The sequence below is a fragment of the Rhizomucor pusillus genome (genome assembly GCF_041956525.1).
Source record: "Rhizomucor pusillus strain CBS 183.67 unplaced genomic scaffold VTP01scaffold_29, whole genome shotgun sequence".
In the NCBI taxonomy this organism is placed as follows: domain Eukaryota; kingdom Fungi; phylum Mucoromycota; class Mucoromycetes; order Mucorales; family Lichtheimiaceae; genus Rhizomucor; species Rhizomucor pusillus.
The window spans coordinates 150,453-176,798 of NW_027192171.1; the positions used below are offsets into that span (position 1 = coordinate 150,453).

The following is a 26,346-nucleotide window of genomic DNA, read 5'->3' on the forward strand; positions in this document are numbered from 1 at the left end:
TTCGTTTGCCTTTTTGTACTCGAATTTTCTGTGAGCACAATAGAATGAGCGATCAATAGTTTTTTTTTATATCGAGTGCATGCTAGTCGTGATATTGGCAACCAAAGAAGGTTTTATTATTCGATTATGTGGCGGTATACTTGGAAAACAGTTCTTTACAGAGTAGCAGGCTGTGGTGGAGATTTCTCCTGAGGAGGCCGCCTTACAGCTGCCTTTGCCCGTTTCCGTCTCTGCATAGATGTCTCATAATTAACAATGGGTACTCGTAATACTTCATCGGCTTCAGGCAATGCATCCTCTGGTAATCTATGTTTCCGTATCAAATTGTTCTCTGCCGACATGAACCGTTTCAAATTTTCTTCGACGATGCGTGATTGTTGAGAATTGAGTTCGCGAACTTTTTGGGGATCATCAGGTCGTTGTATATACACCTAGAAATTACAAGTTAAATCCGACAGCTCCACGTCCGCACCTTTCTTCATTTCACTTACAGGTGTTCTTTGGAAAGAGTGTTTGCTGGGGAATTTGGGCATGTGTGATGGAACATATGATCTGGCGGTGAAGTCTTCCTCTTCTTCTTCTTCGTCCGATGGTAAGAACTCCTCTGGTTCTTCTTCTGGAGGCTCACTTTCGTGCTCTAGCCGTATTGGTTCTATCCACTTGTTAGAAAACGTTGCAAAGAAGAGCATAGGGCTGAAACGCTGTATATACCACCAACTCCCTCGGTCTGTATCTTATTCAAATATATGCCGAGACTTTGCAAGCCTACTTTGTTGTCATCAAACGATCGCAGAATGTCGTAGTAATTTGGCTTGATCCGGTGCGCCAGCTGTGCATATTCATGGGTAAGCGACAGTAGTTTTTCCAGATCTAAGCGTGGTAACACGTCAGACGAAGTCCTGCTGCAGATCTCGTTCGAAATCCTACGTTGCTCTGCAATATCCGTCAAAGCCTCTAATGCGATCTGTTGTATTGATTCGAAGCCTGCATCTCGTGATAGTTTTGCGACTACTCTAGAGACGACATTGGTCGCGAACGCATGCTTGTCTGCTTGGCTCATTTATTTGTTGCTGCTCTTTGGGCGAAGAGCAGCTGAGTCCAGTTGCTTGCCAATTTCAAGCTCCAGTGTTCCCGCTGTCAATGTCCGTTGCTGCAAATCATCCGCGTAGATTGCTCGTACCCACAGGAACAAGTGTGCATGCAAGCGCAAGGGATGATGGTAATTTTGCACTATTTTGATAATATAAAGGTACCCATTCATATTTCCGTTTATCGTTCATCAGGAAACAACCTAAATAACTGTTAGATCCTGATGCATAGTTCCTTATTTATTCTTCTTCTTTGCTTATTCTGTGGAGGTGTTGCAACAGATAAATCGATACTTATGACTAGTTACCAACAACAACTTTAAAAGGTAAAAATGCATTGTCTTGAGGATCCAGATCTGTTCACGATTCTGCGGAAAGTAGGCGTCCCAAGTGTCTCACGGAAAAGTTTTTGCCATCTTTCCGAGTCCAATTCTGGCTGGATTGATTGTAATGTCTTATAGATATCCATAATGGAGTCCAGTTGGCCAAGAAAATGTGGCAAATCGCTAATCGATTGTGGCAATTGAATTTGATGTAGTTCACACATGACATACGCGCCTTCATCGATCAATGCTTGCACATAAAATGTAATGGATGGCCCTGCGAAGCTAGCGTCGGTGTACATTGTCACATATAACAAATCCATGATAAATGTAATTACCAATTGTCTGGAAAAGTAGAACCTTATTCCACTTGTTCACATCAATCGCATCTTTCCCAAAGACTGCTAATCGTAACAAATCCATTGCTTTCAAGTTACTGTCAGCGTTGCAGGGCTTCACTTCGCCGAACATAAGACTTTTTCCAAACACGTTCGAGTCGATGGTTGTTAGCATGGCATCGGGTCGTTCAATTCGTTTAGTCCTTGAAATTCGTTCAATAGCATTAACCTCAGGCCTGAAAATGAATGAGTTGATAACGCTATGTATACTTGTATGTTACTCACCAACGAAGACGCACTGCTCTAGATGAAAACAGAGCTCGCAAAATCGGATCAATGACCAAGCATATTAAATCGTGCTCACCAAGTTTCTCAACGCAGACATCTGGAAATTCTTCCAAACTAAACACTGTTGGTAATGTTTACGACTGTTGCCGACTTTGAACTACTCACATGTTCTGTAAACATCTTAAAATTCGATACTCAAAGCAGTTGCGATCCAAGCTCTTCATTCTTTCCAGTAAATGTCTCAAAACCTCTTGAACGTCAGCACCCGGTCGTTTCAATGGCTGCGAGCATATCAGAGATATATATACGCAATTATGAAACATCAAATACCTTGACAAGCTGTTCTAACTCTGTTTTGAGCTGCAACTCTACACTGCTCATGTATTTGCAATGTGTATCCAGGAAATTGTTGTAAAAAGAGTTTAAATGATATTCTCCCATTGATTGCTTTTGTATAGTAGAATATTGCGATCGTTTGAGTAAAAGCACGTGACTTAGGGCACTATATGAGCAAAAATAAGCAAAGAAATCGCGAGGCTTCTGAAAACAACCCACAGTATGTCATGTAAGTTGCGGTCGAAATATAAAGCATTTCGTTGAGCAACTTTTAAAGCTTCCTTCTTATATATGTAAAACTCGCGAGCAAGCGCTGAGCAGCGCGTTCCTGGAGCTCGTCCTATGTCAACATCATCTTCATTGATACGAATTGCGGGCGTTTCAGGCAGATGTAACGTTTCCTAGTCATGGTTAGCATACGGCTTACATAATAAGAAGTAATAAGTTACCTCAGCTACCGCAGCTGCCTCTGTATCTTCGAATGGGTTGATGATTGGGCGTGACGTTAGAAGATTTTCCACCTAAATTTTAAGCGTTACCGACATATCGACTTCTGCTATGGAGTTATCTGTTCTCACTTCATTTTCCAATTTCCGCTTCTCAGGTATCAGGCTGTGTAAAATTTATTTTACTAAAGATCATCTGTCATCTGTTCCAAAATCCCCCTAATACCTGGTGACGTTCGTATTATTGACAACATTGGATACTTTTCCGACCGAAGCATGCTGGAAGTTGCAGTTGATAGAACTTCCACCCGAAGTAGTTGCTTTGCCGCTGGCAGTTCTGTTGTCAATCCTCTGAGCAAGCAGCGCCCGTGCCGCCTTGATCTTCTCTGGTCTTTTGGAATTATCCAGGATTTCTTTCAGTTCCTTTTTCGCCAATGCGCAGGCGTCACGTTGCGATCTCGCAGAACCATTCTCTATGATGCTCTCGATAGCAGATTCGAGGTTCCAGTTTGCGATTGGTACTGTTCTGAAGTATGAAGACATGGAAATTTAGGGCGCGTTGGGAAAAGCGCGAACAAGTATGCAAAGTGGTGGGAGGTTTGCATTAATGTTTCGGGAATCCCAAAAAAAAAACCTCTATTCCGCGAGTCTCAAAGACCTCTGACAACCCGGACATTCTCGACAACAGTCTAAAGCTCAACACTGTAACAAGGGTGCCTGTAATATATAAATCCTCTCTCTTCTAGAAGCAATATAGGATAACTTGTTAGCATGAATATCGTATAGAGAAAGCTCAGCTTCTCCTGACCAATTTCAAAATTCATCTATTTTGTTTTTGCTCCTTTTGGCCTTATTCTTCTTAGAGTTTCCATGCATATCATATCTCTCTCAGTCTATACGACTCTTTTCTTATTTGATACTTATTTTCTCTTGATCACAGTTGATTGCTGATCTTAGTCTATGGGCCTTGAATTACGTGGCTTTTGTTTGATAAAAATATCCGAATCTTTATGGAAAACTTGGTTAACTATATAAAATATCACGTATTTAAAATAAACATACTTTGCGAGATAAAACAATAAATAAAAGGGTAGGGATCACAATTGAGAAAGAGGGTAAATTTCAAGGCACGAGGCAGCCAAAAGGTTGCCTCAAGTAAATTCAGAAGCCGACCATTAGTCGCGACAGCGCTTTGCTGATGCGTTGTTTCTGTGGACAGTTGGACTTCTGCCGTAACTTCCTAGACAAGATTATGCAAACTTCACAAAGATTAGAAGAATTATAGCTATGAAAGTTTTTAACTGGTAAGGTATCACCAAAAATTTACGTCGTTTACGTTAATAAAAGTGTCTCCGAAGTATAGTCGATTGCGATGGAGCACGAAGGGAAGTGCATCCAGCTTCTCACGTAGCATTGTAGCCTGCTGGAATCCTTCTTTATTTGCAAGCAATAAGCACATTAGCAACCCACCGGGTTCACTTACCTTTCAGGCTCTACTGCTTTCCGTGACCAGATCCGTGGGTGTACGGGAGCCTCCATGCCTCTTGTACGTCTGCCTCTACGCCAGCCACGCAGCTTGTGGAATATTTGTTTTGGCATACGCTGGAGCAAACCGAGCTGTAGCGATCGCTCTTGAAATAAGAGGGTTGTTAAGCAGCAAGCTAGATTCCTGATCGGTGTAAGCTCTCGGTATGTAGTAGTGTAAAGCTATATACTACTGCAAGGGAGAGGTTGTGTGGGAGCCTCTATGCCTCCTACGCGTCTGCCTCTACGCCAGCTCTCCCGGGGGTGTCAACTGCTTACAAATAAGAAGCGCAGCGTGGCGGGTATTGATGATGCTATTTGTGAAGTTGGTGGAAAGTATTTATGCTCTAAACTTTGGTACTGATTTTGTTTGATAGGAAATGTTTTCCATGCTAGAGTCGTCTCGATCCTGATGGAGCAAGAAGCGAGAAGGGAAACACATCCAGCTTCTCACGTAGCATTGTAGCCTGCTGGAATCCTTCTTTATTTGCAAGCAATAAGCACATTAGCAACCCACCGGGTTCACTTACCTTTCAGGCTCTACTGCTTTCCGTGACCAGATCCGTGGGTGTACGGGAGCCTCCATGCCTCTTGTACGTCTGCCTCTACGCCAGCTCTCCCGTGAGCGTCGACTGCTTATAAATAAGAAGCACGATTCGGCAGGTCGTGATGTATGCTCCAGCGGATTCTGTCATTGTACTACTAACTCCATTCTCTATGCACTTGCCGTACCAACCGCACGAGTTTACATCCAGGACACCAGTTATGCTTTTTTCTATTTTCAAGCCATCAAGACGGTATACTTCTGCTATTCGAACGGATTGTTATTTCCGTTGTATGTCACGAACTCTCTTGTCCCTCTACAGGTTAATCATAGTCAGTGGCTATTGAACTATACACCTTTCATGAATGCTCTTAACCCTATGGATGTCTCCCGCCGCTGATCTATAAGCATGCTACACCCGGACTTGCGTTACTTGCATAAGCGAGCGAGAACTGCTTAGATTTTATACTTGGATGGCCACCATAGTGTCTAATTCGAAGCAGTTTTACACACATAAAAGCGCATGGAATCCAAATCACCGAGGATGAAAATTTTACCATGTCGTTACATACATTATCCAAGAAGCCAGGGAGTAACTATGGATCAATGCAACGATTGAAGTTCAGGAACTTTAGGATAAAGTGAAAGAGGCGGACAGTACAGCATTGATATTGACACAGAACTCAGGAGATAAGCCCAGGTGGCATAAAGTCATGCAGGCTCCAGCAAATCTTACTAAATTTCTTTCGTGTGTTTCTACCCCATTTGTTCGGTTCTCTCAAAGGTCTAACTCCCATCTTTGTACGCGCTAGGCGAATAATAAAAGCACCCTAGACGTTCTTTGTATTCGCCGACTATTCAAGATATACCATTGTCGCACGTGGAAACGTTCTTCAGATTCAAAATGAAGGGAATATTCTGTCAATTATTTTGGTTGGATCATCTGAGCAGGATCAACCCATTCATCGAATTGCTGTTCGGTAACTACACCCAACGCTAGAGCAGCTTCCTTGAGCGTGGTACCTTCCTTATGAGCCTTCTTGGCGCACTTAGCAGCAGCATCGTATCCTATCTTGCTATTCAAGGAAGTGACTAGCATCAAAGATTGGTTCATAATTTCCTTGATTCTCTCCTTATTCGCCTGGATGCCAACGACGCAGTTATCTTTGAACGAGTTGCAAGCATCGGCAATAAGAGTAATTGACTGTAACAAGTTCTTGATCATTACTGGTTTGAAAACGTTCAGTTCAAATTGGCCATAGCTTCCAGCGATGGAAATCGTAGAGTTGTTCTAAAGCCGTATCGCTCAGTTGTCAGGAATTTCATGCAAAGAACTGAAAGAACCAGTGCTTGCTTTCTTACCCCCATTACTTGCGCGCAAACCATAGTCATGGCCTCACACTGTGTTGGATTAACCTTGCCAGGCATGATGGACGAGCCCGGTTCGTTCTCGGGCAAGGACAATTCACCGAGACCGCATCGGGGCCCAGAACCGAGATATCGGATGTCGTTTGCAATCTTCATGAGTGATACAGCTACTGTGTTCAATGCACCTGAACATTCAACGACGGCGTCATTGGCTGCAAGGGCCTCAAACTACACAAAATATCATTCAGAAAACTTCAGTGCAGGCCTTCCCTATATGGCTTGTTATATCTCTGACCTTGTTGGGTGCAGTCTCAAAGGGATATCCAGTTATCTCGGTCACCAGCTCAGCAATCTTGACATCGAAACCAATACGGCTATTTAGTCCTGTGCCTACCGCTGTACCACCAATTGCTAAGCGTGATATTCTTGGAAGTGTTGCTTTGACGCGCTCGATTCCATAAGTGAGTTGTTGTACATAACCCGAAAACTCCTGTCCCAAAGTAAGAGGAGTAGCATCTTGCAGGTGCGTCCTTCCGATCTATTTCACAAAACAAAGAATGGGTTTGATTCTATGTATTTTTATTTTAGAAGAAATTACCTTAATTATATCCTTGAACTCCTTTGATTTAGCATCCAGTGCATCTCGCAGCGCGGCGAGGGCGGGTAATAATTTTTCATTGATTGCCACCACGGCAGCGATATGCATGGCAGTTGGGAATCTAAGTTAAAGTTAGCCGCAATCCCATTCGGCTCGACTCATTCGAACTTTAACGTACGTATCATTCGATGATTGTCCCATATTCACATGATCATTTGGATGAACAGGATCCTTGCTACCTAGTTTGCCACCAAGCAGCTCGATCGCGCGGTTGGACAGCACTTCATTAACGTTCATGCTACGGAAGACTGTGAGTACTTTTTCGTGGAATGAATGATCGCTGGGCATATTTACTGAGTTTGTGTACCAGAGCCTGTCTGCCATACAACCAGGGGAAAATGATCAAAGAGTTTGCCAGCAATGACCTCGTCTGCAGCCTTGATGATGGCTTCGCCTAAGCGGGCATCCAGTATTCCATAGCCCATGTTTGCCTTCGCCGCAGCTTTTTTGAGAATACCAAAAGCCCGGATGAGATCGGGAGGCATCCGTTCATTGCTTCCACCAATCTTAAAATTCTGCAAAGACCTACGTTGCGGGTTCGTTACAGAAGCCTATCAGACGCCCTGCGCGAGCAAACTTTGCATCGATGCGTACCTCTGGGTTTGAGCACCCCAGTACTTGTCTGCCGGGACTTGTAGTTCGCCGAACGAGTCCCTCTCAATTCTGTATTCTGTCATAGCTTGTGTGAACTGCAAGTGAAAGAGGCGTGATCTTTTTTTCCACAGCATGATGTTTCCCATAACAACGCCAGCTGAGTTCAGAAAATTTCAGGGTTTTCCCGTTCATGGCCTTATTGGTGTTTTGAGAGAAGGAACACCGGGTGCAAATGTGTATCCTCCTCAAATTTGAAGTTAATCTTGTTAATAGACCATTTGTTGCCAATGGGTCACTGTCAGTAATAGTCTGTCCAGTGGAAGCAGTCCCATTTTGACAATATCATTGCTGAACCGTCCTGAATTATACCAGTCGTTCATCCCGTGGAAAGCAGATATTATTTATAGTATCATCAGTACATCTCTGCTAGACTTTTGTACTATTATATTACGAGCGGAATACAACAAACGATACCGCGTGAATACTGTCGAATATAGGGAAATACACTCGATATCCCTATGATGGTCACAGTGGCGGATAAGGACACTATGATACATCAATCTCATTACATATATCAAGTAACGATATTTCTCTGTAATAGACTTCTCTATCAATCATGACAGCCTTGTTTCCCCCCACCCTGAACCATTGGAACGACATACCAAGACTGCTTAACATCGTCTACTCATCCCATGATCGCCACCAGAGTCACGTGATGTATGGTTGGCACCCGTGATTGATTCTCTGGATTTGAAATTCGACAGCCAGTGCTTCTGTTTCTCAACACTTTCTTCCCTGAATGACTCTCCATGAAATCGGCTTACCAAGTTTTGGGGGTCGCCCGGACAGCCTCGCGTAAAGAAATTAAGAAAAGATATATCGAGTTATGCAAGAAGCATCATCCAGATGTAGCCAATCGAGATGCTAGGGTGGATATTCGTGATATCAACGCAGCTTACAGACAGCTTATGCACAAAGGACCGGAAAGAGCAACACCAACATATGAAACTATGCACAAATCAGCATCAGCGGAAGAGCAGCAAGAATGGACAAAAAAGTCATTGTATGCTGGTCTAGGAATAGTGTCGGCAGTGGTGCTATATATCCTTTACGAAGAGCCTTCTTTTGCGGACTTACCTGCTTATGATACATCCACAGCACCTTGGCAGCCGCAAAACCATCAAAACTATCGACAATGGAGGAAACAATAATGTGGAAAGACCTGATGTAAATAGCTTGAAAATAGTACGCAATAGAGGACTCCAGTGATTTTTCCTGGATGACTCTGGCGTTGCTACGCATTTGAATATATCGAATGATATTTGATACCTTTATATGTTTGAATATAGTTGCTGAACTTACTAATACATTGAGCCTTGGAAATTGAAATTCCCATGACAATATGTAAAGTCGCGGAGCTGGCGCGGCGACTCCAGAGTGACTGTGTATTACTCGCGCTTTTTGAAAGATAGAACTCAGTCCCTCTCTCTCCTCGCCTTGCCCACCCCTCTTTCCTTCTCTACGTGCGCTCAATCTCTCAATTACGCGCAGCCGTCTTTAAAGGCACAACCAGAGCTACTATTCACGGCCACCTTGCTATAAGCTTTTCTTTCGTTAAGCCTATCACGCGTGTGTGCTTTATATAATCTCTCTCCCCTCAATCTCCGAAACGTCAACCATGTCAGAGGGACACGGTTACCCGCCGAAGTTGCCTGGGTAAGCAACAGAGCAAAACTGTCTCCGTCATACAAAACTCTGATTTTTTATTGTATTTAACGTACTAGCAGCACAGCAGCTACGAGTGGACCTTCGGCGACAGTTCCCACAGTTGCAGACGTCCCTTCAAACGCTGCTGCTTACAGCCCAGGTGTACATCCTATGCAACAAACAAGTGGAAACACAGCACTCACGCACTTGCCTCCAACTACAAATGCACAGTCAGCATCACATTCTAGTACGAATGTCCCAGAACCATCAGTGGAAATTAAACAAGAGGCATCCGATATTCGCTCCTCTCCTCCACCTCCTCTTTCACCTTCAGGCAACAAACAACCTGCAACAAGTTCTCAACCTAACGGATACAGACCCTTGAACGTCAAGGATGCTCTCACATATTTGGATCAAGTCAAGATCCAGTTCTCGGACCAGCCAGAAATATACAACAAATTCCTGGATATTATGAAAGACTTTAAAAGTCAAACGTAGGTTTTCCCCCGAACAACTTGCTCAGCTCATTTTAATGATGTGAATGACAGAATTGATACTCCCGGCGTCATATCACGCGTTTCGTCTTTATTTCACGGTCGACCTACATTGATATCGGGCTTCAATACGTTTTTGCCGCCCGGATACCGAATCGATTGCTCAATGGACAGTCAATCACGCTGTGTGATTAAAGTGACTACGCCTTCAGGAACCACGGTTACTGCAGATCGAGAACCATTACAAGTACCTGCTTCATCAAGTTCATATCCCGGCGATTCATCATCACGCTATTACCGTCCTTACACCCAAGAACAGCCCGCTTATAATTCATATCGTGGCGAACCTACCAGCACGCCGATGGCCTCGCGCGATGCTGCTGCGACGTCTCAATCCCCATCATCCTATAACCATCCTCATCATACACCACCGCAAACGCAGGAAGAATCCAGCGAAAATCGCAGATCACCTGTAGAGTTCAATCATGCCATCAACTATGTAAACAAGATTAAGGTAATTGGATTGTAAGAGCTTGCACAGCGATATATGTTCTGACATCCAATGGAAGACCCGTTTCGTGGATTACCCTGATACCTACAAGCAATTTCTGGAAATCTTGCAGACGTATCAAAAGGAGCAGAAGCCTATACAGGAAGTATACGCTCAAGTCCAAGTCCTCTTTGATGGAGCAACGGATCTGTTGGAAGAGTTTAAGCAATTTTTGCCTGAATCACCGAGTGCTGCACATGCACCGGCTATGTCGACTTTGCTAGGAGGTAAATACAGCGCCGAGATCCCGCATAGTCAGAATTATTAATATAGGAGTGCCTTCTTTTAGCTAAACGCGGATCCATACCTGGAATATCGACAAGTCGACGGAAGCGATCTGCTAAAGTAAGTATATGTAAATGGCTTTTACAAAGTATGTCGGAACTGACGCGACAATAGGCAAGCGACGTCGATGTTCAAATTTCCAGCGTTCGATCTGGAGCTACTGGAGGCGAAGATGAAGAAATGCAGCTAGAGGCATCGCGACCTTTAGTATCTGCAGAGGAAGTCGAATTCTTCGATCGTGTGAAGAAGTATATTGGCAACAAGACCACTTACAACGCGTTCTTACGGTTATTAAATCTTTTCACCCAACAAATCGTGGATCAAAACCTACTTGTCACACGCGTCGAAGGCTTTATCGGCGGTAATCGTGAGCTTTTTGAGTACTTTAAGAAGCTCGTAGGCTATGATGGGAAAGACGTGGTCATCGAGAACCAGCCTCTTCGCCGCGATAAACCAGATACGTCCCGTTTTGAGACCTATGGACCGAGCTATCGTCGAGTTCCCAAAGAAGTGAGTCCGATGTAGATGTTATTCAATAATGCGCTCCTCTCACAGGATGCAATGTAGCTACGAAGACAGCAGCGTTGCTCGGGACGGGATTTACTTTGCCGAGAAGTGCTCAACGATGAATATGTATCTCACCCACGATGGGTCAGCGAAGATGGAAAGTATATTTCGTATAAGCGTAATTACTTTGAAGAAGCGCTGCATCGGGTAGAAGATGAGAGGTAACGATGAAAAACGTTGGCAGGCTTTTTTGCCTTCGGGATCAATCTTATGAATGTTTATCAGGTACGACTATGACTTGAGTATCGAAGCGAATTTAAACACTATTGCGCTGCTGGAACCTATTGCCAAGAAGATTTCTGTCATGTCTCCAGAGGAAAAGGAGAATTTCCGACTGCCGCTGGGCTTAGGTGGACCTTCGAAGGCGATATATCAGCACGTAATAAAAAAGATATACGGCGAGGAGCGAGGCAGAGAGGTTATCGAATTGCTGCATGAAAATCCAGTGCCGACGGTACCTCTTCTTCTCAAACGGCTTAAGCAGAAGGATGACGAATGGAAACGAGCACAGCGTGAATGGAACAAGATATGGCGTGAGCTCGAAGCTAATAACTACTACAAAGCTCTCGACCATCAAGGCGTGACCTTCAAAACGAGCGACAAGAAGGCCATGACTTCCAAGGCGCTTATCGAAGAAATTGAGAATATTCGCAAGGCGCAGCCTCGAGAACATATGTTAGTAAAAGGTTCTCGAATGATCATTGCCGACGGATATAGCCGTGTACCACCGCAATTCTTATTCGACTTCCCTGACAAGGTTGTGTTCCGCGATGTGTCACGACTCGTAGTTTCATTCTTGGAACGACAAGAAGTATATAGTCCTACTGATTGTGAACGGTTACGGACATTCCTGGAAAGCTTTATACCTCTCTTGTTTGCTATACAAGATGCATCACCACTTTTTGAACCGCTGGACGATGAAGATGTGGATATGGCTGACCGAGTGGATGTCATGGACGAGGACGGAGACGAACCGATGGGCGAAGTCTACGAAGGCACTAGGCTTCGGCGCCGACAACGGTCAGGTAACAACAGCAGCAATCATAAGAACAAGACGGATTCCGAGTCAAAGCCGAAGTCTGTCAAGGAAGATAAAGAACAGGCAAAAACGTCTGAAGAATCGGTGCAGGAAAGCGGCACGATGGTTGTTGACGAGCCTGATGCAACGAATGGAATCACCTTCTTTGGCAACAAGCCATTTTATTGCTTCCTACGCTTGTATCAGTTATTGTACGAAAGACTCGTAAAGTTCAAGCAATTAGCGCAAGATTATCAAACCGAGCCCGAAAAGACCAAAACCATGACAAAAGCAGCGTTAGACTTTGGATTGCCAAATATAACTTTGCACGGTAAGTCTACTACAAATGCGACGAATACGCCGCAAATGCTTACATGTATCGTATACTAGGTGTGGATCTGAATTTCAGTCACGGATACTACTATGCTTTGTTGGATCTGATTGATACTTTCTTTGATGGATCAATTGACCAAGCGAAATTCGAAGAGTGTGCGCGTTATATATTTGGAACCAAAGCATATATCATCTTTACCATCGATAAACTTGTCATGCTATTGACCCGACATGTAAGTATCGCGTGCATTGAAGTTGGCTATTGATTCTCAGGATCTAACAAAACAATTCCAAGCTTCATTCTATTGCTTGCAACAATCAAACGCTCGTCATTATGGAAATCTTTAAACAATTCCGGAACAAAGGTGAAGGTATAACTGCCCAGCAACTCGGACGCTACAAATCACGTGTGGAACAAGAAGTTCTCGCAATGGATGAACACATATTTGGATTCGTTTTTGTAAGTGAAATTACTAAATGTGTATACTCAGGTTGCTGAATTAGTCCTTTCAGGATCCCGTTGCTCGTCTGTTGTCCATACAACTATTGGATGAAGACGATTATCCGCTGGAGACAGATGCCAGAGCGGCTTACACCGAATATGTAACTAATTACTCTGACTTCAACGTACCGACGGAGGGTATCAATCACGATGCAAAGGAGAAGCAATTCCTCAAGAGGTATAGTGTGCAAAAATTTAAAAAGAAACGAGAGTTGTCTAAACTGAGAGCTTCACTGTTATCCAGAAACCTTCTCAAGCGAAACACGGAGGACGATGTATGCGTCTATCCCGGCATGCAATACAAAATTAGCAAAGCATCATATCATCTGTTTTACATTATCGACTCTGAGGATTCTCTGATCCGCAAAAGGCGACGTCGGCGAAGCAACGAGGGGTCCTCTTCCAGCGAATGGCGTCGATGGCTCGAAAGCGACAAGGGATGGAGTGTCGGCATTGAGGACAAGGAAAAGGCAGAGCAGGAAGCGTTAAAACGATTAGCCAACAGGGATGAAACCATGAAACAAGAAAAATAAATACAAATAAGTAGCTTTATGCTGAATTGATTGTGGAGATATCAGGAACTGCACCGTGATCTACTAGTATCTTTACAATATGCCACAGTTCCTTTTGCGCGCAAACATTGAGAGTATCGCTGTCTGGCTTGATTTGAAGATCATCCAAGAAATATAACAAAATCTCCATGTTTGCTCTTGCCGCACATGCTCTGAGAGCCATGTTGCCCCGTGCACTCGCATCGGCACCGTGAGCAACCAAAGTTTTGACCATTTGCAGATTTCCGATTTGAGCAGACTTGATGATAGGGTATCCTTGAGGTTTGTGTGGTGATGCGCCTCGCTCCAGCAGCGTTGTTACTAGATCGTGGTAATCCGGCGAAGCAAACATGTAGGGTGGTATTGTCTTATTCGTGAGTCGGATTTCGGAACCATGCCGAAGGTCGAATTTTGACAGCAGTGATAATGAAAAGAAGCGAAATCTAAGACCAGCTTCCAAGGCTTGAGTGATATTGTTATCATGCCGGAACAAAAGCCATTCTAGCTTAATATCGTCAGGACTACGGTAAAGTTGTTGGAAAAGGGCTGTACAGACGAGCGGCAATTCAGGGTTGGAAGATAGTATAAAGATGCTAGTAATAATTTCGAAGGGTAGTTGGGTAAGCTTGGACGGATTCCGTGCTTTGTGTTTTTTGTAGGATCGTTCGATGTTTTCTTTCACTGGTCGTTTGTTGCCATGTGGAGCATAAGAATGAGGCAAGGAAGAGGACATGCAGAGTGGCTTGTTTCACAAGTTTCCATGATATGCCATCCGCAGGAATTTTGGCCTTTTTTCACTTTCCTCTTACATTCTAATCATAAATCCATCATGGCGCAGGAGCAAAAACGATCAAACGATAACATTGCAGAGCAACAGACAAAAAAGCGTATCAAAGTCGGCGACACCCGCAATGTTGACAATTATATGATCCCACAGGAACCCAAAGTACCAAAGACGATGGCAGAGAAGGAAAAGACTCGCCGATTGATCGTCGTTCTCGAGCAAGCAACACTTGAAACTCTTAAAGTTGGAAAGAACAAAGAAAGCAACTATCAGCTTCTCAACGTCGACGACCATCTGCATATTCTGAAAAAGACAGGCCGAGAAACATACGAGGCTCGTCCTGATATTCTGCATCAGGTATAGAACGGCATTTGCTTTTGGAGTGGAGCGATAATCCCTATGATTTACTGATAACCTTTTTTTAAAAAAAAAGTGCCTGTTGACGCTGCTAGACAGTCCAATCAACAAAGCCGGTTTGCTCCAAGTCTTTATTCATACCCAAAAGAACGTCCTCATCGAAGTCAATCCTCACATTCGTATACCGCGAACTTTCAAACGTTTTGCTGGTCTTATGGGTAACGTTGGAGATTACGAGTTATATGAATGGTCATGGGAGACTAACTCTAGCATAAAGTTCAATTGTTGCATAAACTCAGTATCCGTGCGGTAAATGGCAACGAAAAGTTGCTGCGTGTGATTGAAAACCCTGTGGAGAAATACCTGCCTGTCAATAGCCACAAGATTGCGCTTTCCTGGGACAGCCCTACTGTGCGTCTAGCCGACTATTTACCAACTATCCCGGAGGACAAGAGCATCGTGGTTGCCATCGGTGCCATGGCTCACGGCACGGATGACTTTGCAGACCGATACGTGGATGATAAGATCAGTGTATCGGAATATTCTTTATCAGCTTCAGTCGCATGTGGAAAGATCGCAGGCGCGGTGGAGGATTTGTGGGGAATTCTGTAAAATAGAAGCACAAATGTATAGTTATCTTTGGCATTAAACAATTTACATATGGATCAAATTAGTATGGAAAGGGAGGGGATGGGTCAAGTCGAGTATTCTAGTTGAGGTGGAAAAGTTCTTTATACATGAGGAATGTAGGAGATATCTGGCTATTATCGCTGTTGCCGTCGGCCTTGGTATCGGAGGAGATGTTGCTTGTACTTGGTGTCTGGATAAGAGAGCTACTGGAAGATGAAGAGCAGGCAGCGTTGTCCGATAAAAGAGAATCGACAATAATGGGTGCTAGTAAAATGCCCCGGCGTCGTGATAGAGATGGGGGAGGTCCGGAGCGTTTCCTTGGCGTCGGCGCGGTGGTGATTGCATGATATGGTAGGCGTACACGCAGTGCCTCTACCCATGCATCAAGTTCAACCCGACAGGCACAGGCAAATGTCCATGGTTTCCCATTCGCTGCTGGCTCAAGTCGGATCCGGTGCTGGGGAAGGACAATGATATCACTAACAGTGTGCAAGTCGATACAGTGAGATGGTATATCTTGATGCTCATCTTTGTATATCCTCAGTTCTGTGCTAAGTAAAACTAAATAGCGTCTTTGCCACCTGGACCTGCCAAACGGCATGGAGGAAGAGAGTTTGGCCAGCCAGCCGGCCCGAGGAGACGTTACGTTGGCGGCCATCATTATCGTTCCATGTAGGTATGAAGCAGTAACGAATGAAGAAGAAGACCAGACTTGAAGACGTTCGGAATTAGGTTTATATGCGAATCTTGAAATAGCCCCCTTCCATTTGGTGTCTCATATGACGACGCCTTTGTGTCATCTACTAATTAAAACGCCTCCCTTACAACACTATCCAATGCAAGGGGCCTCCCTTGGACGCCAATGGTGTTCTCATTTTCATGACAATACATGACGCTTTCCTTAACCGCGCTGTTGGAATAAAAAGACCGATCGAAAGAAGATGCATATTCAGCGTTTGTGATCAGTTCCAAATTTGGGAATAACAGTACACACATGCTTGTTGATCGTCTGCATCACCACATTTGGTACATGCAGTTCAGGGAGATATCCTGACCATACCCGGTTTCGAAACCTGGAAAGGAATAAAGTACTTACGTTTCCTCAGACCGTGCAGACAGACACTTTCCACAACTCGAAATTTGCTAGCAATTCCAGATAGGAAAACTGCCGCGTTCTTAATAGTAGAACCTTAAGTTTAGAAATTTGGAGCTTGCTATGGGCCGATTTCTCCCAAAACTACCACGGAAGTAGTGTTTTCTGGAGCCTGTCGCGGTGGATTCATGGACCCCAGTCAATTAAATACGAATTCTATGTCATTGACTGTCAAGAGATACCGTGCTATGAAGCAGCTGCGCAAGTCCAAGTACTCGAAATATTTCGGGATATGTGCATATGGCCGTTTGAATGTTAAATACGCAAGATGCTTATGATCACCATGTCCATAAAATGACAAGACTGTCCCTTTTCTTTTCTTTCTCTCTGTCTCTTAACAGAAATCATGGAACGATTAAGGTAAGTTGGAACATTAAATCATTTTAATACACAACGAATTGACTATTTGCTGCAGTACAAAGCATGCATATGGATATCTCTCTACTGATATCAGATATCTTTACGGTATCAACCTGAGCCTTGCTTTCGTCTGTTTCTGGCGTCTATGAACATCCCTCCATTCTTCCTTTTGCTTATCAAACCGAGATCCTGCATTCATCATTGTCTTCGCACGATAGATATTCTATTCTATTTTTCTGCTCATGATTGCCAACGAACCTGGGTGCAAACTCGGCGGCATCCACCCATATGCACTCACTTTTGACCCATTAAAAATTTCTTCACCAGCCCTTTCTAGAACAGCGTGGAAGATGATGCAATATACCTGGTCCAGATCTCTTGCTGTACGATCTTCGTCAAGTCTGGAAACGTAGCGGATATCCGAAAAAGGGACGTTAGTGGCGTTAGTGAAGACTAACCAGTTTGCTGGAGCAAATTTCAGTTGCATGGGTATACATACGCAGAATTAAGAGTTAGTCTGTAGAATTAAAGCCGTCCAGATGTCATCCAAGCCCACTTGGAAGACCTCGTCACCGTTAAGCACCGAGCGTCTCCCTTGACCCTCGTCGCTAGTAAAGACAACCTTGAAGATGGCCCGCGCAGAAACTCAGACAGGGTTGCGATGAGCAATCCAGCTCAGCTGCAACCACGTCCACAACGATATCGACGAACTCCAGCTCATACTCAATGAAGAGTAGTGACATTTCAGAAGTAAAAAAAATGTACAGCTCATTGGATACCGAAAAGTGCTGGAAGCTATCCACCGAGAAGATAGTTGAGCAAGAAATGGAGAAGTTTGCAGTATGTTGCAAAGTTGAACAGTATGTATCATGACATGCAGAGGCAGATTTGGTACTAATATTCCACTATTAATGCACACCTTTAGTCCAGCACATTCTCTTATTCTTGATGCTAGCGATTTTGTCTGGTAAGATCATTTCACGCAAGCTGAACTCGACGAAATATGGGCATGTAATCTTCCAAAACCAAGCGAGTTGCCAAAAGAGGTAGTTGATTATCTCCATGGATATGACGGACTTGTAAGTGGTAAAATAAAGTTACTGTGGGCAAAGCTCTGAATTCGTGCAGAACAGCTTGGATGATCTTTCACAAAAATCAATTTTGCTTCCATCCAATAAAACAACCGAACCTTTTCTGGGCAGACGAGGCCATCTTCAGCGCAATTCGGCTTCTCCAATACAGATATTTCGATAAAGATCGTTCCGAATCCTACCTATTGAAACGCCCTTGGTCAATTATCGACCATTGCTTTGATAGCTCAGAGATTAACGTTGCAACGTACGTTACTAATATTTTATAATCCGAAAGTTGACTCCTTAATAAATAAATCTTTAGAGGTGAAAAGATGTCAAAAGCAAGTTCGGACCGAGTCGATGAGGACCGAAGCATATCGAAATTGACGACCAGAAAGCGCTTTGGGGCTAAAGTCGACTTTCTATTCGAAGGAAGAATTATGAGCTTGGAGCCATTGAAGTAGGTTGCCGGTCTGATGTCAATGGCAACAAATGCCTGACTGTAGCCAGTTTAAAGTTGCCGAAGACTTTAAAGGACATGTTTGGCTCACTCGCAGAGATAGCACCAGGCAAGATCCGAGAAGCCAAGACTGTAGACTTCATTCTGTCAGGTATGAAGATTTAAATCGATAATTTGTGATCTTTATCGATAACTGTTACAGGCCTCAAATGAAGATGCTGATCATGGATTGTCCCAGAGGCCACGTTTGTCGAATCCTCGGAGATGGTGAATGGATCCGGTATCCATCGGCTGCAGGAAACCTAAAGGCACGAATCACGGAGATACTGCAGGCGGTTTGGCACGCGAGGGTCACAATGGAATAAACTATGGCGATGATTGAGAATGATAATCAGCCACGACCTCTATCTTTTGTAAGACGCGCGAAGACGCTGATACCCTCTTTCTTCACGGTGCCAGCATCAGAAGCGGCCGGCAGAAAACAAAAAGTGCCAGAATAATAAATACGTCCCCAAAATCGTCAATCATGGGCAAGACGTTACTTGCAAGAGATCATGGAAGAATCTACCAGAGTCGACGATAACGCTCAAATTCGATGGATTCACTTCCCAAGGCGCAAAGACATATCCCTGTTATCCCTGATACATGTGTTCATTATCATTAAAAGAGCTAACCAGCAATAAAGTGCAAGTTGAAACCGGTTAGCATGTATTAACACAGAGGAAGAAAGTACAGTAGTTTATTCATGTTGACACAAAGCAGAAAAAGACATACTGTAGGTGCCGACCATCTGATCATTCTTGGATGACTGTAAAATGGTTCTATAGCACATTATCTAATCTACTTATACACTTTTCCCGAAAGTAATGTCGCATTTCGTGAAGTTTCATAATACATTCATACACCAAAATGGCAAATTGCAGCGACATTAATTTTTGGAAGAAGTGCATATAAAAAGATTACGAGGAGTCAACATAAATTCCGATATTCTGACGAATTCTTCCCCGTAATGTCTAGTGAGCCCAGAGAAAGGGAAAGGCACAAAGGACTCTTGAGAAAGGGAGCGACCCTTTCCTAATGCTAACTGCATAGGGCTCCAGGCCAAAAGCGTATCAATATCCGCGATTTTCAGGGGAATGGCCGGTAATGATGTAACAATGCTGGATTAGAGTTGTATTTATCGAGGTGTTCAATGTAGCTCTTCTTGACATCGTCCGTCACGGTTTTCACGTGGAAGGATGAATCATTCCTGCAGAACCATAATTAGTTTGTTAATGTTGAAGAACTCCACGAAGGACATTGTGCAACTCACGCGTTCAGTAGCTCTGTGGTATCAGTCAAATTTAGGTTCCAGACGTCTGCCAGAAACTGACCCAAGTAGGTATTTTCGTGGTTTCCTACAAGGCGATCTGACCATTGACCGTATGCATAAAGATTAACATCAACACCGCTATGACCATGCGTTGCCCACTAAAGAATATGCACGTTTTGACGTTCAGTTTCTGATCTGCATATCACCGGAGATATAGGATAAAATAATTACCCCCAGCTCTGCTCGAATGGAGATCATATCGCTCAGGTACTTGTCTGTCGCGCTGGTACTGTGTATGCTTTTGGAGATAGCGCTTAATTCTTCCTTGGTTGCATCGCTAATTCCAAGCTCAGAAATGGCTTTCTGTACATCTAAAGCGCCAGAAGCTAGCTCCTTTGCAAGCGCTGCTGTCGAACTTTTGACGTTGGCCAATACATCGGGAAACCAAAGATATTTAGGATAGGCCGCAGATACTTGCCGTGCAAGCGAGAGGCCGCCGGTTTCGTGATCGCTGGTCGAAATCATGAAGGTATCTGGATGCTGGTCAACATACTCCTTGACAAGGGCAACTGCGTTTTGATATTCGAGGATATCATGCAAATGTGCTGCCGGATCATTGCTGATAATTTTGTTGTTAGAATTAGATCGATGTTGGCAACGAAGCATGCATGTTTCAGACTCACGAATGAGCAGCCATATCAATACGACTGCCTTCAACCATCAAAAAGAATCCCTTGTCCTGCGAAGCCGTTCCGACCGTCAAGATATCTAGAGCTTTTTTGGTCATTTCAGTCAAGCTTGGCTCGATTGTAGCATCCCGGTCTATCTCATAGGACATATGCTTTGTTTCCAAGCGTTAGTACATTTAAAGTGCATCTGAAACAAGTTATGTGGAATTTGCTTACGTCGGAAGAAAATAACGCTATTGCTGGCAAAACATCCTCCATCGGCATTTCATCGAACGTGGTACGATTTTCGACAATAACTGTGCGCCAGCCATAAGTTTGCGTCGACTCCTCGAGTACGTTGCGGTTATCCTTCCGACAGCCGCGGGGATCTTCTTTGGGTAGAAAGTGGCAATACCCTCCACCAAACATGAGATCTACACTGCGACCTATTGGATTATCGCCAACTTGTTGCACTGCAATGTTGTCTTCGTCGTCTCTGTCGATCACGTGGGCTGACCAGGATGCCGGTGTAGCGTGGGTAATTCGAGAAGTTGCTACAAGCCCGGTCTTCATTCCTAACTGATGTTTGGCAGCTTCGAGGATAGTGCCACAAGGATGGCCATCGGGTGCCACTTTTTTGAAGTTTGCTTAATATGGATATAACAACTAAGTTTGTATATGTTTACCTCCAACTGCACCGTTGTATGTCTTTAGACCGCAGCTGAATGCTGTGGCTCCCGCTGCACTGTCGGTCACCAACGTGGATGAGCTCCGGGTTCGTGACTGGCCAACATGGATCTAGCGCCAAGTCTATCAGTTTCAGAACTATCCTTATTTGTCGCCTTAAAATGCGATATCACACTTACTGTATCGAGCGGCATCTGGTAGTCGTATGGAAGTTTGTTTATATACTGATAGTAGCTTCGAGCAAATGATACAGAGGCAGGGCCCATCCCATCACTGATCATAAAAATGATATTGCGAGGTGCTTTTTCACTCGTCGTCGTCGTCGTTGTAGTCAGCATAGGCGCTGTGAATAGGGCACCGATGATCATGCCTCCGAAGATCATCGTACACAAAACACCTGCAAGCATTAGCCGGTGGCATATTTTCTGTTATACCCTCATGGTTATTAAACAAAAGAGAGAAATCCATGCATCTTGCTATTCATAGTTACATTCCGAGGCTGCTGTTGCAAGAACTCTGTATCTCTCCATTCTTGATCGTGGGCGCTTATCAGCGCAACAGAGTCCTCTTGTTCTTTTTCTTGGCCTTTGAATAATTCCATACCAAGAAGGAGAAATAGATGGGAAATGGGAAGAAAAGCAGACAGTGCATTATGGAACCATCTATGGATTAAACTCAGAAAGATTTAAGAAAAACAGCGTTACCGGATATGGCTTTATTTTACACATCTTGCGATCAAACCTGGATAATTCTGGCTAATCCACCCCTTGAAACTACATTATCACCATTTGCAGAAAGTTGTCTATTATTGTCAGAGAGGTGACCACCCTTCTTGCCGCTATGCACATTACCTGTTTAAAACGAGCTCTCAAATCAACGCAAGCTCAAAGTCTGCATTAACTCTGCTTGCTTGGAACAGCGGACGATACTCTCTCTCTCTCAGAAAATAGCCTCGTCCCCAATACTGCAACACATGTATCTGTTACATGTAGAATGTGTTTTTGGGATACTGCGGGCCGGTGGTCAAGTATCCAGTAAAAGTTCCTGTGTTCATGTGCTCGACATGATTTTCTCACTTTCTTCTCGTGGTTGATAACAGTGGAAGTCTCAGGCTGCATTTAATTGACGTTTGGTATGAAGCAGAAGAGTGAACCAGCTCTGGATATGCCAATGCGCGATACTATTTTGGGAAATGCGATCTCCATTGGGAGACGTTTTGAAAAGACAGGATTTGCCCCATAGACCATCCCCTGTCATATAACCACCCAGCCATCTACAGTACCTTCCGAATGCCAAGCTTTTGCGGATCTTCTCCTTGTCTTCATCAGCTCGCAGTAATAAGCTTGTACATTTGACAGCAGCATCTATAGTTCAACAACCGACCATATCCTTTGCCTTGTGCCTGTCCACGTCCCTTTTTCCTCTTCTCGTAACTCTACATGTCTGCAAGAACAAGGTAGACTATAGACTGACCATTTTAGAGACAAGAGCACAATCAAGGTCGTCTTTTTCAAACAGACGGAGGTGATATTGCGACAAGCATTCGATTAGGATAGAGAAAACTAGAGTAAAAGCGGTCTGGATTTGTTACTATGTAAAGGCAGATCACGGTTCCCGTTCTACTTTACGTGCGAATTTTATAGATTATGTATAAACATGTAGACAATATATGTATCATAGCATTTCGAAACGTAGACGCGATTCTTTTCGTCCACTTCCCCGCACGAACGGATCTTTACGTCTTGGTAAAAAGCCCCGTGGCTTCAACGGGCTTAAAAGCTTACGGGCACGCATCATATTAAGTTCAGATGATATCATTCGCAAGTGATCAGGATTGGACCGGGTATCTCGGATATAGGTATTAGTTTCAGGGTTGAATCGTGGTTGGGTAGTTGCTTCTGAGCGTCGACGTTGAGAGGGAGGGCGTCGCGGGGCAGGTGGCATCGGAATAAAGCCATCCTTCTTTTTAGGCGGTAGTTTAGGTGAAGCAGTGGATGTAACGCGGGAGGGTGATGAAACGGAAGATGATAACACGAGGGACTTTCGCAGCTGTGCAATCGTTTGCATCCATCTGACTTGCTGTGTATCCGTATGCAATGGAGGCGAGGAAGACATGACATATGAAGGAGTGGTGGATGTAGACGGCGTCTTGGCCTTGGTAAATGATGACAACGAATGCCTCCGTACCAACTCATGGTGGCATGCTAGCAACCTACTACTTGCACTGACACTGGATTTCATGACAATCCCATGGCCTTTGCTATTTGCATCTTCGTCGTCTTCTTCACCATCGCTCTTCCATTTTGGATGTAGCCGGCTTCGACCCTTTTTGCTCATTATTGTGTCCACTTCTTCGTCTTCATCTTCGTCTTCATCTTCGTCTTCTTCGTCAAATTCCTCTTCCTCGTCGGAAGCATCGTCCACGCTCTGTACGCCAATCTCGTGCAACGTTTTAGGACTCTCACGGCCGGTGACCAGAGGCGGCTTTTGTGGCAGGGTCGGCGGCAATTTCCCGGGCACTTCAGGCTCCAACGAGGTCGGGTCACTCAGTGAAGGCGGCGGCATATGCAGCGGCAATACTTGAGTCAAAAAGTCGGCTGACAAGAAGTTCCGGAATGGTGACTTGCTCAGCTAACGGATACGTTAGTAAAACGCATTCTGGGAAGCAGCTTCTGCAATATAGCATACCAATTCTTCTTCGTCCGGTAAACTCTCCTTGCTGTCGACAACAATCCAGTCTTCTACGTGAGACATTCGACGTATCGGCTTCTGCTGGTCTTTCCGCTCCTGCGATGTGTCCACACGCCTGCTTTTGGTTTTCTTTTTACGTTTCTTTAGCAAAGGCGGAATTGCTCCGTACGGTTTTGGAGCTTGCGCTGCCAGCAGTTTAATAATCTCTTTATAAGAAGATGGCTGCTCCTCGCCCATGGTAGGTACAGGTACAGGATCTGATCGAGACACTGATAACAATGTCGGCATGGCCAATTAAAGAGGTATGGTACCAGATTGGAATGGCTTGGAGGTGAGGTAAAGCAGTGGGGTTTGGGGTCTGAAGGGGAAAAGACGGCAAAGTGGAAAGAGCCAGCCAAAGCGATCAGTGGGACGATTTTAGATAGCGTGACTTCCGAGATCCACAAAAGTAAAACTTGCCTCAAGCTCATTTAACAACTAAATATTTACGGTATGCACAAGGAGATCATTTAGAAGAAGCAAAACGCGGCTATATTTACTCTGAGGCTGTTGCTTTTATGGATGGATGTCAGATATATAAAGTCATTTGGAATTTGTAAACCTTAAAGCTTTAAAAGTTCGGGATGCGGCTATTACTACCAAGTATTCCGATAATGCTTCTAACTGACTGTAATGGAGAGCATAGCAACTGCAGTGTAAGGTTTTGACTTTTTTGAAGTAGCTCGGTGATTAGATTAATACAATAAGCGCTCATGCTCGCTGTTTTGTAACCAGCATTATTTTCCTTCTTTGAATGTTACGCACACTGCAAGAAAAGGCCGAACTCTTAAACTCGCAGTATATCGAGTACAATGACTCTATCAATCGATTGACAGCAGAACTGCAGAGAAACGTCGAGATGCTAGGTTTTGCCCCAGCTGATCTCGAAGACGCAAGGCAGTATATTAAAGACAAAGGCAAGCCTAGCACGCATTTCACCGTCCTTTACCTCGTCCTAACCATAGCTTCTACTTATAGTCACTATTTTTCGGTACTTGCGATATTGCGATTTTGATGAGGAGAAGACGATTGAGAGAGTTATGGATACAATCCTGTGGCGACAAGAAAATAACATTGCGCATTTGACCTGGCAGTCTGTACCGACCGAGTTTTTCGAGAACGGCTTTGCGTTTTTCCACAAGCATGATCGTCTCAACCGGCCCGTAGCTGTTGTACGGATGCGATACTTTCCACAGTTTCGGGACAAGTCGAAGACACTGACAGACCTGATTCGGCCTTATGCATGCCTTGTCATGGAGATGGCACGGAAGATGATGCTGGATATTACCGAGGAAAGAGAGCAACGAGGGGAAGCAAGAGTACTTGTATCTCAAATAGTTGTTATCATCGACATTGGCAAGGCGCCATTTATTCCCATTGTAGGTTGGCCATTTGTGTCACGTTAGGATCAAAACTCATGCATGAATCTTTTCTTCAGGACACGCAGCTGGTACAAACGATCATGGAAATAATGGATAAGCGGTTTCCAGGTTTTGTTGGCTCAATATATGTCATGAATTTCGGATGGATGTATCAAGGTCTCTGGCAAATGATAAAATATCTCTTGAACGACGAAGCTCGGAGTCGGATCAGTTTTCCTTCAGCGAAAGAAGTGCTCGAGATCGTTGCAGAAGAAAACCTGCTTGAAGGTACGAAGTTTGACCAGTATCCGAGAGCAAGAGAACTTACACAACATCTTTATCAAATAGAGCTTGGTGGTAAAGATGATTATATATGGGGTTTTGAAAATGATGCCATACTGGATAAATATGGCCATGGTCCGTCACATATCATCGAGCAGCCGGCCCTCGCTTCACCCGCCCTGACGCCAACAGTAGTGCGATCGTCGCGCAGTGCATCGCTATCGTCTGATGAATTTTTCGATGCTCCGTCGTATTTATCGGAAATCGAGGGCTCTGCCAGTGCGTATGCGACGCCGGGTACAGTAACTCCAACGTTGAACGCTGTGACAGAAAGCAGCACCGTGCTGTATCTACCTGTCCTGAGCACCCGCCGAATACCGCCGTCAGGTTACTCCAATATATACAATTGGACAGGTCTGCATATGGGGGCAGCATTTCTGACATCGTTCATGACCGGACGAACGCAACGATATCCAGTAGATCAAGGCATAGACAGCTTGGCATTAGCGAATCGCCTAGCAGCCGTGCAGCAGGAACGATTAAGTGAGCTCAGAGAAGACAAGGAAACATTTGAAAATCATGAACTTGCCGAATTTCGACCGCATACACCTCATTTTCCGCATTTATTACCACCCGATGATCCACAGTCAGCATATGCGCTGGCGCCTGTGCGAGTGCAGGTCGTGCGGATAGAACAAAAACTTCTGCGACTCACAAGACGATTTTTTCGGCTTTCATTTGCATACAAAGGCGCCGTCTACTGGGTGCTCCTTTACATTTTCTTGCGGGGTCCTGTCGAACATGTAGTACGACGATCTGTGGCTGCCATTATCTCAACTCCTCAGAAAATAACCTACACAACTATTGGCGTCACTGCTGCCATGGCAGCGGCAATTGGCTCCTCCATCACCGCGTCGCTGGGAATTGCTCCATAATCATCTTTTATTACCGATCATATCATCTACTTCAAACCTA

General features: G+C 44.3%; 12 protein-coding genes across 12 annotated transcripts; 5 read left to right on the forward strand and 7 right to left on the reverse strand.

Annotated features, from left to right (window-relative positions):
- Positions 1 to 155: 155 nt before the first annotated feature.
- VTP01DRAFT_6165 (uncharacterized protein) lies at positions 156 to 1,060 on the reverse strand (the record flags this gene model as incomplete). Its single annotated transcript, XM_069385036.1, has 4 exons — positions 156 to 431; positions 492 to 652; positions 712 to 870; positions 928 to 1,060. 4 exons carry the CDS (start codon positions 1,058 to 1,060, stop codon positions 156 to 158), a joined length of 729 nt encoding a protein of 242 aa, XP_069234693.1.
- Positions 1,061 to 1,407: 347 nt separating this feature from the next.
- On the reverse strand, positions 1,408 to 3,362 carry VTP01DRAFT_6166 (uncharacterized protein; the record flags this gene model as incomplete). Its single annotated transcript, XM_069385037.1, has 9 exons — positions 1,408 to 1,688; positions 1,750 to 1,985; positions 2,035 to 2,151; positions 2,203 to 2,318; positions 2,368 to 2,539; positions 2,593 to 2,774; positions 2,823 to 2,894; positions 2,952 to 2,985; positions 3,046 to 3,362. 9 exons carry the CDS (start codon positions 3,360 to 3,362, stop codon positions 1,408 to 1,410), a joined length of 1,527 nt encoding a protein of 508 aa, XP_069234694.1.
- A 2,450-nt stretch (positions 3,363 to 5,812) lies between these two features.
- VTP01DRAFT_6167 (uncharacterized protein) lies at positions 5,813 to 7,590 on the reverse strand (the record flags this gene model as incomplete). Its single annotated transcript, XM_069385038.1, has 7 exons — positions 5,813 to 6,178; positions 6,250 to 6,483; positions 6,551 to 6,793; positions 6,854 to 6,974; positions 7,032 to 7,151; positions 7,208 to 7,438; positions 7,508 to 7,590. The coding sequence occupies 7 exons, from the start codon at positions 7,588 to 7,590 to the stop codon at positions 5,813 to 5,815; spliced, it is 1,398 nt and encodes a 465-aa protein (XP_069234695.1).
- Positions 7,591 to 8,316: 726 nt separating this feature from the next.
- VTP01DRAFT_6168 (uncharacterized protein) lies at positions 8,317 to 8,718 on the forward strand (the record flags this gene model as incomplete). The annotated part of the gene is made up of 1 exon (XM_069385039.1): positions 8,317 to 8,718. The coding sequence occupies one exon, from the start codon at positions 8,317 to 8,319 to the stop codon at positions 8,716 to 8,718; it is 402 nt and encodes a 133-aa protein (XP_069234696.1).
- A 467-nt stretch (positions 8,719 to 9,185) lies between these two features.
- VTP01DRAFT_6169 (uncharacterized protein) lies at positions 9,186 to 13,496 on the forward strand (the record flags this gene model as incomplete). Its single annotated transcript, XM_069385040.1, has 12 exons — positions 9,186 to 9,223; positions 9,295 to 9,708; positions 9,763 to 10,222; positions 10,278 to 10,485; positions 10,548 to 10,603; positions 10,658 to 11,053; positions 11,111 to 11,271; positions 11,336 to 12,459; positions 12,519 to 12,694; positions 12,757 to 12,921; positions 12,975 to 13,141; positions 13,208 to 13,496. The coding sequence occupies 12 exons, from the start codon at positions 9,186 to 9,188 to the stop codon at positions 13,494 to 13,496; spliced, it is 3,654 nt and encodes a 1,217-aa protein (XP_069234697.1).
- Positions 13,497 to 13,512: 16 nt separating this feature from the next.
- Positions 13,513 to 14,247, reverse strand: VTP01DRAFT_6170 (uncharacterized protein; the record flags this gene model as incomplete). Its single annotated transcript, XM_069385042.1, has 1 exon — positions 13,513 to 14,247. One exon carries the CDS (start codon positions 14,245 to 14,247, stop codon positions 13,513 to 13,515), a length of 735 nt encoding a protein of 244 aa, XP_069234698.1.
- Positions 14,248 to 14,343: 96 nt separating this feature from the next.
- Positions 14,344 to 15,267, forward strand: VTP01DRAFT_6171 (uncharacterized protein; the record flags this gene model as incomplete). The annotated part of the gene is made up of 3 exons (XM_069385043.1): positions 14,344 to 14,655; positions 14,732 to 14,873; positions 14,933 to 15,267. 3 exons carry the CDS (start codon positions 14,344 to 14,346, stop codon positions 15,265 to 15,267), a joined length of 789 nt encoding a protein of 262 aa, XP_069234699.1.
- Positions 15,268 to 15,364: 97 nt separating this feature from the next.
- VTP01DRAFT_6172 (uncharacterized protein) lies at positions 15,365 to 15,946 on the reverse strand (the record flags this gene model as incomplete). The annotated part of the gene is made up of 1 exon (XM_069385044.1): positions 15,365 to 15,946. The coding sequence occupies one exon, from the start codon at positions 15,944 to 15,946 to the stop codon at positions 15,365 to 15,367; it is 582 nt and encodes a 193-aa protein (XP_069234700.1).
- A 1,611-nt stretch (positions 15,947 to 17,557) lies between these two features.
- VTP01DRAFT_6173 (uncharacterized protein) lies at positions 17,558 to 18,637 on the forward strand (the record flags this gene model as incomplete). The annotated part of the gene is made up of 6 exons (XM_069385045.1): positions 17,558 to 17,638; positions 17,729 to 17,765; positions 18,001 to 18,136; positions 18,194 to 18,331; positions 18,382 to 18,482; positions 18,570 to 18,637. 6 exons carry the CDS (start codon positions 17,558 to 17,560, stop codon positions 18,635 to 18,637), a joined length of 561 nt encoding a protein of 186 aa, XP_069234701.1.
- Positions 18,638 to 19,459: 822 nt separating this feature from the next.
- Positions 19,460 to 21,599, reverse strand: VTP01DRAFT_6174 (uncharacterized protein; the record flags this gene model as incomplete). Its single annotated transcript, XM_069385046.1, has 8 exons — positions 19,460 to 19,580; positions 19,644 to 19,801; positions 19,875 to 20,262; positions 20,327 to 20,484; positions 20,549 to 20,943; positions 20,998 to 21,109; positions 21,178 to 21,423; positions 21,489 to 21,599. The coding sequence occupies 8 exons, from the start codon at positions 21,597 to 21,599 to the stop codon at positions 19,460 to 19,462; spliced, it is 1,689 nt and encodes a 562-aa protein (XP_069234702.1).
- Positions 21,600 to 22,672: 1,073 nt separating this feature from the next.
- On the reverse strand, positions 22,673 to 23,977 carry VTP01DRAFT_6175 (uncharacterized protein; the record flags this gene model as incomplete). Its single annotated transcript, XM_069385047.1, has 2 exons — positions 22,673 to 23,629; positions 23,687 to 23,977. The coding sequence occupies 2 exons, from the start codon at positions 23,975 to 23,977 to the stop codon at positions 22,673 to 22,675; spliced, it is 1,248 nt and encodes a 415-aa protein (XP_069234703.1).
- Positions 23,978 to 24,482: 505 nt separating this feature from the next.
- VTP01DRAFT_6176 (uncharacterized protein) lies at positions 24,483 to 26,306 on the forward strand (the record flags this gene model as incomplete). The annotated part of the gene is made up of 4 exons (XM_069385048.1): positions 24,483 to 24,645; positions 24,707 to 25,107; positions 25,167 to 25,377; positions 25,438 to 26,306. The coding sequence occupies 4 exons, from the start codon at positions 24,483 to 24,485 to the stop codon at positions 26,304 to 26,306; spliced, it is 1,644 nt and encodes a 547-aa protein (XP_069234704.1).
- Positions 26,307 to 26,346: the final 40 nt, after the last annotated feature.